The sequence below is a fragment of the Choloepus didactylus genome, chromosome 7 (genome assembly GCF_015220235.1).
Source record: "Choloepus didactylus isolate mChoDid1 chromosome 7, mChoDid1.pri, whole genome shotgun sequence".
NCBI lineage: Eukaryota > Metazoa > Chordata > Mammalia > Pilosa > Megalonychidae > Choloepus > Choloepus didactylus.
Window position 1 is genome coordinate 44,663,648 of NC_051313.1, and position 14,586 is coordinate 44,678,233.

The following is a 14,586-nucleotide window of genomic DNA, read 5'->3' on the forward strand; positions in this document are numbered from 1 at the left end:
ATTTTTGCATGTGTGAAATGTGCTCTAAAAGACTTTGAAATCTAGGTTAGAGTATATCATAGTTATCCATTTATTTATTCATTCAACAAATATTTGAGAGTCTACTTTGTATCAGGTACTGTTGTAGGAGTTTGGGATACATGAGTGAGTGAAGCAGTCAAAAACAACTGAAAAACTCATTTTATGGTACCCAGCATTTCTTATAGTGCATAATAAGCCCTCTGTAATTTATTGGTTGGGTGAGTCAATATATTTTAATATGATAGGAAAGCCTTGGGATTGTTATGATTGGTATATTGCAGTGGTGCTCAGAGTGGTCTGTGGATGCCTGGGGGTTCCCAAAACCCTTTCAGGGGATCCATGAGGGCAAATATATTTTCATGGTAATATTAAGATGTTATTTGCTCTTTCCACTGTCTTTACCTTTGCACTGATGCATAAAAGCAATGGTCGGTAAAAACTGTTGGCACCTTGACACAAAACAAGGCGATGCTGCAAACTGTACTGGTGGTCATTGTATTCTTCACAGCCACACTCTTGCAGTAAAAAGAATGTCTGGATGACTGTTCTGGATGAAGCAGTACAGATTATTGATTAGTATTAATATCAACTCTTATGTACATACATGTCTTTTTGATATCCTGTGTGATGAAATGGGAAATACACAAAAGCACATCTGCTGCATATCACATATGATGGTTGTCTTGCGGAAGAGCGTCTGTGCCATTATTTGGAGTTGCAAGCCGCCGAACTAGCCAGTTTTTCTGGGGAATACCATTTCTTACTTGAAAGAATGAGTGACAACTTGTGGGGTTTTCACACCTGGATATTTGTCTTGAAAATTAATGAAGTAAACTTCTCTTGCAGGGAAATAACTGATAATGTGCTACTGATAAAATCTGAAACTTTCAAGTGAAAAGTAGAATTTTGAAAACATTTATCTGAGACGCCTGAACTTGACAGCTTTGTGATCTTAAAGAAGTTTCTCATGATTGGTGGTCATTTAACAAATCTGATTTTTAAAATAGTTTTGTATAATGGAATGTGTTAACATTTGGAGATTTAATATAACTTAGTGAATGAGTACAAAGTAATGCATGTGCAAAAGACCCATTCCAAATGCAGTATTGAACAAGGGTTTCTAATGTAACAGAATATGAAGTATTCATTGATACAGTTTCAGATTCCACATTAATTTTACAATAAACTACACTGATTGACTTTTGTTGTAGCATCAAACAAGAATATCCACAGATCTCTAAATGTTATGCAAATATGCTTTTCCATCTACATGTTTATATGATGCTATTATTTTCTTCCTGTACTTCAACCAAAACAGATCGCAGAAGATTGAATGTGTAAGCCAATAAGATAATCAAAAGATGTTTGCAAAACTATAAAACAATGCCAGTCTTCTCACTGCATTTTTTTGTTGTTGTTGTTCTGGAAAATGTAGTTATTTTTGATGAAAATATAATTCCTAACATAACGGAGTTAATTGTTATTTTAAATGAATTAATAACTTTAAAAAGTCTAATTTCTAATATGATATATATTGATAATACAGTCCACATAAAAACAAACTATTTGGGGTCTTTAATAATTTTTAAGAGTGTAAAGGGGTTCTAAGACCATAAAGTATGAGAATCGCTAGTATAGTTAAAAGAAGAGATATTATATGTGGTATGACTTTAGATGCATCGTTTAACCTATATGAGTCCCTAGGAAAAATAATAACTATCAAATAGGTTGTATTGAGGAACAAATGATATAACATATGTAAAGTACTTGCCAGTTGCCTTGTATGTGGAGGGTAATCAATAAACTTTTCCTTTATTGAGTGATTTTCTAGCTTTGCTTGCCCTAAATCCTTCAGGGTCAGCTCATTTAGATATGGTCAGGTATTGTGAAAAATATGCATCCACTATGTTGATATGCATATGAGATTTGTCCTAAAGTACATGAAACAATTTTCTTTGCTAAATCAGATCTCCAACTGGGACTTTGGTCATTTGGGTAAGTTCTACATTCTCTTCCAAGTAGGGAATTTTATTTGAGAAATCAAAAAGAAAGCAGAGTCTTAGAGCTAGTAAAGAAATCATAGAGGAAATTTTAAGTTTTCTCAAGCTGTCAGTGTGTTTCTATCAGCTACTCTTGTTCTTTCTGTCTCTGGTCAGTGTTGATGAAAAATTACTGCACAGATTTCTATCTCCTAAATATATAAAAGCCTTGCTTACCTCAAAAGGTTGTCCTCAGATGTCAATTGATAGTTTGTATTGATGGTGTAGGTCTCCTCTATTGTACTACCTTATGACTTTTAATTGATTATAATAAAACTGGGTAAACATTAATTGGCAGGTAGAAAAGCCATGTTTTTAGAGTATGAGAGCAACCTCTTTTTTCTTTTTAAGTTTCTAGAAAATAGTTTATTCATTCAGCAGGTTGAACTTACCAAGCAACAACTTTAGCTCAGCTGGGTGTCAGCATTTATTTTTATGATGTATGGGAGACTTGAAATGATGTGTGTGTGTTTACATGATTGCTTGAATTTCTTATTTGTTTCACAGTTGTTTTCAAAGGTATTAATAAATTAGATTTAGTGTAAAACTAACGGCTCCAACATAACCCCCTACACAAACACACACACACATTTGGATTAGTTTGTAGTACAGACTGAGTTTGGTGCCTTTCATATTTTCTCTAGCTTTTAGTTGTCTTTGATGCTTATTTGAATAGATTTATAATGTTTACAGTAAATGAGTTTTAATGTCTAGAGCAGTACTTTTCAAAATGTAATGTGCATGCAGATCAGCTGTATGTCTTGTTAAAGTTCACATTCTGATTCTGTGGGTTTAGGATGTGGTCAGAGGTTCTGCATTTCTAACAAGTTCATAGATACTGCCTATATTGCTGGTCCTCTGGACCACATATTGAATTAACAGAATTTGGAGAACAGTGAAGATTCAAACGTTAATAATATTGTCTATAGAACCAAAAGGTTGTATGAATGAATTAGAAAATGGATGTTTTTGGGGAATTTTTGGATTTTATTTTGAATTCTGAGAGAAAAGCTGTGTAAAGTGTTGACTCTTAAAATATGTAGATTTGGATGGCTGTGAATTGAGCCAAATGTGAATGGCTGTGAATTGCGGTAGTGGGGTCAGTGTGTGTGTGTGTGTGTGTGTGTGAGTCCTACGTGACTTGGTTTAGCTGGGTACTGTTTTTTTTTTGTTCAACTAGTGTGTCTTGTTGACAAAATTGTGCACAAGTAAAAGCAACATTCTGTTATGCTCAAATTGTTCACTAAAGTATCCATTACATGGGAACAAATTTGCATTTTTCAAAGCAAGCATTAGAGCAGAAGCGTGTTTATCATTGTACTGGAGGCCCTTGGCAGTTCAGTAAGGCAAGAAAAAGAAATAAAAAGCATAAAGGTTTGAAAGGATTTGCTGATTAGTTAGAAAGGATTTGCTGATTCCATGATTCTCTGTATAGGAAATCTTAAGGCAGCTATAAAAATACTGCTAGAACTAATGCGTCATTGGGTAAAGGTCAATATACACAAATCTCTTGGATTTTGATGTAAGAGCAACAAATGATTGGAAAATGAAATGTAAAAAGTAATTTCATTTATAGTAGCAGCCAAAAACAAAATACTCAAGCATAAATTTAACAAAAGATGTACAAGACCTCCGCACTGAAAACTAAAAATATTTATGAGAAATTTGAAAAGATCTAAATATAGGTATATCAGCATATTCATGGATTGGAAGGCTCAATATTGTTCTGAAGTCAGTTCTTCTCAAAGCAATCTGTAGATTCAACATAACTCTAATCAAAATACCAGCAAGCTTTTTGTAGAAATTTGGCAAATTAGTTTTAAAATATATATAGATGTGCAAATGATCTGGCATGGCCAATGCAATTTTGAAATAAACAAAAAAGAGCAAAACACTCCCTGATTTTAAGTCTTACTGAAAAGCCTCAGTAATCATTGTAGTGTGCTAGTGGGGTAGAGCTAGACAAATAGTTAAATAAGCAGAATAGAGTCCAGAAGTTGACCCACACCCCTGTAGTTATTTGATTTCTGACAAAGATGACAAGGTAAATTCGTGGAGAAAGGATAATGTTTCAATAAAAGACACTAGAAGAACTAGATATCTATTTCAAAAAACTAACAAGATCCTTTATGATCCTTGGCACTTACCCAACACCATGTACTGGTTAACTCCAAATCTACTATAGACCTAAACTCTAAAATATCTAGAAGAAAACATAGGACAAATTCTTAGTAACCTTAAAGCAGAATTTCTTAGGCAGGAAACAAAAAGCACTGACTGTAAATGGAAAACAGTTGATTAATTGGGCTTCATAGAAATTGAAACTTCTGTTTTTCAAAAGATTCCATTTAAGAAATGAAAAGACAAAACACAAAATGGGAGAAAATGTTCTCAGTGTCATTATCGAACAAAGGTCTTGTATTCAGAGTATATAAAAAAGGAAAACTTTTACAACTCAATCATAACAAATAACCCAATTAAAAGTGGACAAAAGACTTAACTAGATAAGTCAAAGATGAACATATGTGAACACCCAATAAGCACATAAAATGATGCTCAACATCTTTAGTTATTAGTGAAATGTAGATTAAAACTACACTAGATATTGCTGCATAGTCAATAGAATTACTAAAATTAAAAAGGCTGACAGTACCAGGTTTGAAGACACAGAGCAACCAGAACTCTCATACATTGCTAGTAGGAATGTAAAATCATACCTTTTGGAAAAGTTTGGCAGTTTTAAAATAAATTTAAACATACACTTGCTCTATGATGCAGCATTTGTATTCCAGGTATATACCCAAGAAAAATGGAAACATATGCCAAAAAAAGGACTTGTACACTAATGTTCATAGATACTTTATTTATAATAGCTGTAATTTTGATTCAAATTGTGGTGTATTCATTCAGTGGAATGCTACTTAGCAATAAAAAGGAACGAACTACTGATCCATTCATAACATGAGTGAATCTCAGAAGCAAAGTGTCACATACTGCTGTGGTTCTATTTATATGCTGTTCTGTTATTGGCAAAACTAGTCTATGGTGATACAGATCAGGTCACTGATTGCCTGGGGTGGGAATGAGGGAACTGATTGCAAAACGGGCATGAAGGAACTTTCTCAAGATGATGGTAATGTTCTATGTCTTGTTTGAGCTGACAGATACACAATGTCAAAACTCATTAACTGTAAATGTTTAAAATCTCTGCATTTTATTGTATGTGAATCATAACTCAATAAAGTTGACTTATAAAACATTTATTGGGAGAGGACAGAGAGGTGGGAAGAGGAGTCATGATCTTTGCATTATGGAGTTTTCATACTCAGGTAACATAAGGATTTGTCAATAGGCATTATAATATTGACAAATAAATGCTATTATGGAGTCAAGTATAAGGGCTTTGTGAACTTAACCCATACTTGGAGAGAGTAAGGAAAAGTTTCTTGGAGGAAGCAATGGAGAAGATGAAGATTGAGAAGTATTTTTTAGGCCAAGTGTGTTAAGTGGTTGGATAATAGACAAGAGGAAGAGTGCTCCAAGGAGAGGGAGCAGTTTGTACAGAAACACAGAAATGAGAGATTATGGCTAAAAGAACTGAAGCAATGTTTGAGAAGTTGACAGGTAATTAAGATAGTTGTAGCAGAGAATGTGTCTGTGCTGGGAGAGAGGGGTGGAGTGTGTGAAATGGCAGTGAGAGGTTATGCTGGAGAGGTTAGTAGAGCCCTAAGTCATTCAGAATCTTGAAGGCTTTAGAAGGAGTTTGATTTTATTGTAAACATACAGCTTTAAAGAGTAGTGAGAGGAAGATCACTCTGGCTCCAAATGTGAAAATAAAGGTGTTAAGACTGTAGGCATGGGGCCCAGTTACGAAGTTTTTCTGAAATCATCGGAGTTGCCAGTTTGTGCTAGAAATGTAGCATTGGGGATGTTGAGAAGTGATTGAATCCCAGGTCTGTTTAAGAGGTGAACTCAAAATAACTTGACTGGATGTAGGAGAAGAGAATAAGGAAGAGTCAGAGGGGATAACCATTAGTTTACTTTTGGATTTGTTGAGTTTCATATGCCTGGGGGACATGTGGGACATATCTGTTAGATTAATGGATTTACCGGTGTGAAGGATCTTGACTGGAGACAGATATTGGGATTTATTAGTCCATACATGGTATGGAGATAGGTATGCTTATTCAATGTGAGTATATGAAGTGAAAGAGTGAAGAGATTCTAGGCTAGAAACTTGAAAAGTACCAGCATTAAAGGAATGTCAAAGGAAGAGGCTATTGCAAAAGAGACTGAGAAGAAGAGATATGAGGAAAATCAGAAGAGTGTGATAGCAGAGAAACTTGTGGAAGACTGCTTCAAGAAGAATGATCATTGGTATTAGATGCTTGGTGAGGGCTCACAACAGTTAAAGACTGAAATTCCAGGTACCATTGCTGACCTTGAAGACACTAGTTTCATTGGAGTGGTAAAGGTAGCAGACAGATTGCAGTGGATTGATTAAGAGCTGAATGGCCTTTGTGAGTTGAACGTTGGCTGTGAAGGAAAGGGAAAGTCAGGGTCGAAAAAGTTTTTCTTTTTCTCTTTCTTTTCTTTTTTTTTTTTTTTTCAGTAGTCATTGTTTTATTTTTAAGATGGAAGAACACTGATGGGAGCAAGTAATTAGAAAATATTTAAAGATATTCTTACAGGAAGGGAGTGGGGGATAATTAATTGAGCTGGGTTCTAAACATCTAGCAAATTGGATTTCGGGCACAGGATAAGCAATAGCCCTTAGATTGTAACAGCAAAGAAGGAGATGATTGATTGTAGGTAACTTTGTTGATTGGATCTTAATAGAATTGGAAGATTTAAGAGATTTGAGCAATTTTTTAAAACTTGAGCATTGACTCAGTTAACCTTTTTCGTGGTATTCACTTCTCTCATCTTGAAACTGATACTTTGGAACCATTTGAAAAAATCTCCTTTCTCTCCTCCTCTCAATACCTCTCCTGCCCCTCCCGCAACACAGATACACCAAGGTAATCTTGTAAAGAATACTAGGTTTTTATAAAACTAAACTTTTTAACTGTGGTCTCATATTTTCCCTGTTAGAATGCTGAGTCTGTTAGAGGTGATTCAACAATAAAATAATAGTGCTCTGGATTGTCTACTACCAAATGATTGATCAGATTTTAGATTCTTTATGGGTCTTATGGAAAATTCTTTGCTTTGCTTTCTTGCCTTAATAGAGCACCATGAACTTGCAGTGTTACGGATAGAGTGAAAGTATTTTTTTTCCACTAACTTGTAAGTAGTTTTAGTTTAGTGCTGTTTGGTCATCTCTAGTGGGTCTGGACACATTCCAGTCTGGATTAATATTTTAGTTAAAGGCCACGGTAATAATATCTAAGTAAATGGAACCTTTCAGATCACTTCTATAAAAGTGAAATTAGATTTAGTTTATCAGGCATTCTGACCTGGAAGATTAATGAAAGCAAGTAAACATGGTGTCAAACTCGCTACCTTAATGCAAGCAAGCAAATGTGGTGTCAAATGCACTACGTTTATTTGCAAGAATTTGTTTGGACTGAAAAGATAGGCATTTATATACAACTGCTAATGTATGTAAGAAGAGATTAGAAATGTAATGAATCAAGAGTCTATTGGTGACTTTATTGTGAAACTTTTTAGAAAGACCCCTTCACTCCCATGCTAATCATGGGAAGAGGAGCATTTCATTAGTGGGAGGTGAGGGCAGTTTGGCTGAGACATCTGTCTCCTTATTCATTGCTACAATTGATTCAGCTGCTCTGACTGCCTAAATAGATATTTCCTTTTTCTGTTATTGCGCTTGCACATTTCCCCTGAGTTCATTTCACTAAAGAGTTCACTTCTCTCCTAGACAGGTAGAACATTCTTTGCTGAAGGGTAGGTATACCAAAATCTACACTCTTCTGTTAGATGTCTCATTTGGTAAAAGGTTAGTTATTTGTAACTGTCAGATATCAGTTAATAGATGTCAGCATTGGTTGAGCTTAGAGACCTACAGAGCAATGGAACTCTTGAGAAAAGTAAAACTTCAGCACCTTCTCTGGTTACAGGAGCTATTGGGATTAGTAGCCTAGGCTGAGGCAAAAAACACACCAAAAATATTTTTTGCAGCCTCCTCAAGCCACTGTGTTGAGAGCTCTTAACTCCTTTTTTCATAACCAGTTTGTATAATATTTTAAGAAATTCTTTAAATCTACTTTTTGTTTAAGAAGTAAAATTTTTCTTCCAGTTCCTTTTGTACTAAAATAAACAAGAATTTCATTTATGTATTTTCTCCCTAAAAGTACTTAAGTTAAATAGGTGGTGAACTGAAACTATTTGAAAATGGTATTTTCTTTGGAATATGAACATTCATATTTTCAGCCATGCATTTATAATTGAACCAAATAATCTATTGTACAATAAGAGAATTGTACAGTTCCTGAAAAACTTTTAATTTTATAAATCAGGTATGCCATATTCAAAATTTTCTAGACATATTGTGTTCTATATTTATAGTATACTAGAACTTCTCTTTTTCAATTTGATGAACTTTTTATTTTTTTGAATATTGATTTATAGACCTGAAATGGAAAACAGTTGACCTTAGCCATCATAATGTGAATCCATTTGAATATAATAGAGTTGATATGAAATATATTTAATTCATTGTCCTGGCCAGGAACCCAGAACAAATCCCCTCAGTCTACCTTAAGCAAAGGAAATATTACTGATTGTAAAGTCAAGTAAAGCAGCCCTCCTCTCCCTCTCAACTGCTCCTATCCCCTCCCATCTTTCATTTCTGCCTTTCTCTCTCTCATATGCATTCTTCTGTTTTTGTGATCAAGTCTCTAAGGCCTTTGTATGCCAGTCTGGAAACATCCACCCCTATTCTTTATGGCTTTTGGTTCAAGAGCACCACAAATCTGGAGTCTGTGTTTACCTGAAGAGATAATTTGATTAGCTTATCTTGGATCAGGTATTCACCTCTGTTTCAGGCTACTGTGGCTCACCATTTACTCAGTAGAGGCTAATTTCAAACTCTATGAAAACAGACCGAGATATGAGCAGGGCAGGCAAATTATTAAGTCTCTCCTCTATTGTTAATTCCTGATGATTTGCATTTAAAAAAATCTACTTTAGGGACTAGCCATAGGTGGTTTGGCATCGTTTCTCTTGGTAGAGAGATATCTACTATAAGTTTCACAGTCATCCAGCAGCTTTGTTGTATTTCTCCCCCCATTTTCTGTATCACAGTTCCATAGCATGTATAATTGAATATTGTCTATTAATACAGTAACTTGAGTAGACTATAAATAAATGCTGTTTTCTGCCATTATTATGTAACTCAGTTTTTGTTAAAGGACTTATGAACAATAACTTTTTGTAAAATAATGTTCGATTGTAATGATTATCTAAATGTTTAGGTCTTAGACAAGAAGTAGTATTGTACAGTGATTAAGAGCTAGGACTCGTGAGTCAGACTAGGTTTAAATCCTAGCTCTGCCACTTGCAACTGTATAACCACTCTATCCACTCTTTGAGCCTGTTTCTGTTTGCTAAAGCTTCCAGAATGCAATATACCAGAAATGGATTGGCTTTTTTGATGGAGATTAGGTTGCAAATTTACAGTTCTACATTCTAATTGGAAAATATCCAAATTAAGGCATCAAGAGGTAGATACTTTCTTTGAGGAAAGGCCGAAGGCATCTGTGGTTCCTCTCTCACATTGGAAGGCACATGGCTGGCTCTGCTGATCCTTCTCTCCTGGGTTTAGCTTCTGGTTTCAGTGGCTTTCTCCAAAATGCCTCTGGACTTCTGTCTCAGCTTCTCTGAGCTCTCTCCAAAATGTCTCTGCCTTTTATCCTCCCATAAAGGACTCCGGCAAGGGGATTAAGACCAACCCACCTTCAACGGATGGGGTCACATTTCCAGGAAGACAATCTAATCAAAAGATCCCACCCTGAATAGGTCTGCCCCCACAAGATTGTCTTAAAAGAACATAGGCTTTTCTGGGTTACATAACAGATCCAAACCAGCACAGAGCCCTAATTTTTTTCATATGTAAATAGGAATAATAATATTGTTTACCTCAAGAATTGTCATGGGGCTTGAATTAGATAATCCATATGAAAAGTCTTAGTACAATGTTCAATAAATTTTAGGTATTATTGTTATCATTGTTTTTTGTTTTTTAGTTAAAATCATGTTAGTCATCTCATTTACATAATTGCTTATCTGTTCAATGATTGGTGCCTCAATTGCCTAAAAGATGTAGTGAAAGTATTTGTTGTAAATTTAGCTACTTTTTAGCAGCTTTTTGAGGTCTAATTGACCTATAATAATAAACTTCAGATATTCATTGTGTTCAGTTTGATAAGCTTACACCACAATTTGTTTATCCAGTCACCTATTTTAAGAAATGATGAAATTGTTTTCCAGAGTACTTGTCCCATTTTACATTCCTATCAGTAGTATATGAAAGTTCCATTCCACATCCTTGTCAGCACTTGGTATGATTTGTCAGAAAGATAGTTCTAAAATTACTACCTTTTAATGCCTTTTTCCATGTTGTTATAAACACATATGGTATTACATAAAAGCTATTTGGAAAATGTACACATGTGCCAAAGAGCTAAAGACATTTAATTAAGTTAATTTAAAAAGTATTTGGAGTTGTGCTGAAATCTCTTTTGGGGATGCTAAGAGATGATTTGTTAAAAATATTGGGAAATTGAGGGGATGCATTTCTCCTTTTAAAAAGCTAATTTTCTAATGTGTGTTCCTATTTTCTTTTGATAGAGTTTTCCAGAAAAGGACCTTCTGCACTGTCCATCTAAGGATGCAATTGAAGCTCATTTTATGTCTTGTATGAAAGAAGCTGATGCTTTAAAGCATAAAAGTCAAGTAATCAATGAAATGCAGAAAAAAGATCATAAACAGCTCTGGATGGGATTACAAAATGGTAAATACAGCAGCATTTAATTTCATAGTAACATGATTTAACTGTATGATGTAAACGTAACCATGAAGTGATTAGTGCATCTTAATATTGGTGTTACAAGTTTAAATTCCAGTCTCCAAGCCCAAAATTTTGCAAAGAAGCGACCTTTACTTACTCCTCACATTGTACCCTCCCAAATCCCTCTGTTTGTGGAGTCCGTAGCATTAGACTGAGCACTTTGCCCACAATATATGACCTTGACAATGTACCGAGGTACTTCCACTTTGGTGGAACCCGAACTTCAACCTCTGCTTTTTTGGCACAGTATGGCTGTTGCTTTATGCTTGGATTCTGTCTCCTTGCTGGGATTTATAAAATACAACCACATAAAGCTAGGGGGAGTCTGGAGCTCACCTCTGTGTTCCCCATCTTTTGGAGTCCATAGTGCCTTAATATTGCCTGTATTAGTTGTCCTCCAATCCTTTAAACACTTGTTTTATATTCAGACAGTCCTTATTTTGCACAGTTCAAATATGCGTGAATTTCGTTTACCATGTGTTTTGCTAGTGTTGCTGTTATGCAAAATACCAGAAATGGATTGGTTTTTATAAAGGGGATTTATTAGGTAACAAAGTTACAGTTTTAAGGCTGTGAAAATGCCCAAATTAAGATAACAAGAGGATACCTTCACTGAAGAATGGCCGATGGTGTCCAGGATACCTCTTGTCAGCTAGGAGGGCACATGGCTGGTGTCTGCTGGTCCTTTGCTCCTGGGTTGTGTTTCAAAGTGGCTTTCTCCAAAAGGTCTCTGGGCTTTTGTCTTAGCTCCTGTCTCTCAGCTCCTGTGCATACTTGTTTCTTTCTCCCAGGGCATTTCTCTCTTAAGTGACTGGGGGACCTCTCTTAGCTTCTCTGGAGCAAACTCGGGGCTTCATCTCTTAGCTTAGCATCTCTGAAGTTCTTTTGTCTGTATCTCCAAGCATCTCCAAGTGTCAGGAAACATCTGGGGTCTGTATCGACTCTTAGTTTCTCTCTCAAATACTCTAGTGAAGTAATCAAGACCCACACTGAATGGGCGGGGCCACACCTCCATCAAAAATTCAGTCACAGCTTCCACCCTAATCAACAGACTAATCAGTCTTCCCTCACAAGACTGCATTAAAGAATAGGGGGGACATAATTTTCTGGGGGACATAATATATCCAAACCAGCACACCAGGTTTTGGTTAAATAACACCAATTCCCCAACAACATGGTTCAAATTGCAGTTACTGTGGTGTATTATCTGAACAATTACATAAAGTACAAACTTATTGTTAGCTCTTCAGTCCACAAGTCATTATTTTACAAGGCTATGAGCATCATATCAGTGACCAATCACTTCACTTCTTTCAAAGTCATCACTGTATATCTGTCACTCAGTTCATCCACATTCAGGAAGGTGTGTAGTTACATTACTTCCTTGTCTCCCAGCAAAAAACTCCTGACATTTTATAAAAATGGGTAACTGAAAGGGAGAATTGGGCAACAAAGATGAAAGTGCAGCAGAGAAACAGAAAGTGATAATGCTGGAAGTAAAATTTGATTAGAATGTAATGGAGGTACAGAAGAAATAGCTGACTGTGGGAATGTTGACCCTGCCGTGGTTCAGGAGAATCTAGATATGCAGCTAGAAGAACTTAGTGAAGGGAATGTATTGACATAAATGAAGAAAGTGGTTATGAGGAAAAGGATGAAGATGTCCCAGAGGAAGTGACTCTGGCAAAAACCTTCACAATAAGGAACTCTCAGAGATATTTTATGACATTGAAAGCACAAAGGATATAAAATACTGAAAATCGATCCAGATTTAGAAAGGAGTATGAGAGTTTGCCAAGTCATAGAAAAGATGCTTGCTTTTAAGTTATAAATTAAGAAAGCAAGCACGATTCAAACTACACTTAAGTTTTTTAAAATGAAACACTTTTAATTCTTAATGTTTCTAATGTTCTAAATTACAGTGTACTAGGTTTCCCTTATGCAAGCTCCAGCTAGACATCCCAAATGGCCACAGTATGCCATGCCCTTACCAAAAGTAGTTCCCAAATACTTAGGTCCCTACCTAAGATTGAATAAAAGATTCACTCACTAAGTTTTATGTCTCAGAATCTTAAATCCACCAGAGTGTTCCTGTACCAGACAAGTCCTAAAACCCAGGGGCAATAACCTCTGTAAGATCAGCAATTAGATGCAGCCCCCTCCCCATACTGTCAACACCCCCTTCCAATATGAACAAGTTAGGGTGCTTACTGCCTAGACACCCCTGAAGATTGCGAAAGAGATTGAGAGGAAGGGGTAGCAACACACAAGATAAGACTGAACAAAGGTCAATGAATAATGAAACTTTATATAATTACATATATATATATTTTTGGATGCTGGAGTGTTGGAATGGCTGGAAGGAGGTAAATGGCATGGTGGAACTGTAGCCTGTAACATCCTTTGGGATTTGCTCTATAGCTGCTCACTGAATTGTGTCTTGAAGGTCTTCACCTTTCTGTTATATACCTTATATTGCATAATAAGGAAAGAACTGAAATTGTGGAACTGTAACCCCTAACAATTTTTGAAATTACCTAGAAGACTGCTTGTTGAGCTGTATATCAAGGGATGACACCTTTCTGTATGTATGTTATATTTTACAATAATGGAAATGGCTGAAGTTGTGGAAGTGTGATTCATGACATTGTTTGAAATTTGTTCTCTAACTGCTTGTGAAATTGTACATTGAAAGTTGTCACTGTTATGTATATGTTAAAGTTCACAATAAAAAGAAAAAGAAAAAAATTACAGTGTACTAAATAAATATTAGTTTTACTTTTTAAAAATTTTCTTACACATTTATAATAGTATTTTGACATAATTTTTTAAAGATTGCAGAACAATCATAATTGTTAAGATCAGTTGGCATAATTTCAGCTTAGTGTCATTGTTCTAGTCCTGTATTTCTGTGTAATGTGAGGACTGCCTATATTTTGTCCATCTTTGATAGTTGCTTTCAGTCAAGGAGTTAGTCCAATATAAGCTACGTTTTCGTGACAGAACTAGAATAAAATAGAAGAATCCCTCTCCACCCCACTCTTGAAAACAGCAAAACACAGGATATCTGTGACCTAAATAGCACAAAAGGCACGTATTTTATGACAATGTGTACTGTAAAATTTTCTCATTTCTTTATTCTTTACATTTCATGGAGTTGTTCCTTAGTTTTTTGTTTTTATATCTAGCTTTCCCTTACTAGATTATAAGCTTCACAATGGCAGGCCCCAGGCCTTTCCTTTCATCTCTGTTGCTTTAAGAAGGTGTATTTTTTCCTTTTTCTTGTTGGCTATTTGATATTTTTGGTGACTTGTGAATAAGAAGATAGCCTAAAGGGAAGAAGTGAAGGGATCATGTAAAGAAAAAAGGGGTCTCAGAGTAATTTGGCTTCAGGATCAAATTGACGTATATAATTTAAATGGCTAGATAGGTAGATGTTCTTGAATATGAAAAAGAGTGTGAATGTGTTGAGTCTGTTTTCATGAGCTCAGG

At 35.5% G+C, this 14,586-nt stretch overlaps 1 protein-coding gene across 3 annotated transcripts in view; it reads left to right on the forward strand.

Moving 5' to 3' along the window:
* The window catches only part of ATG5 (autophagy related 5), a 183,884-nt gene that overhangs the window by 66,181 nt on the left and 103,117 nt on the right, over positions 1–14,586 (forward strand). For all 3 annotated transcript variants that reach the window (XM_037842605.1, XM_037842607.1, XM_037842606.1), the window contains one exon: positions 10,875–11,037. In XM_037842605.1, the coding sequence (XP_037698533.1) occupies positions 10,875–11,037 (163 nt within the window). The remainder of the gene's footprint in view (positions 1–10,874; positions 11,038–14,586) is intronic.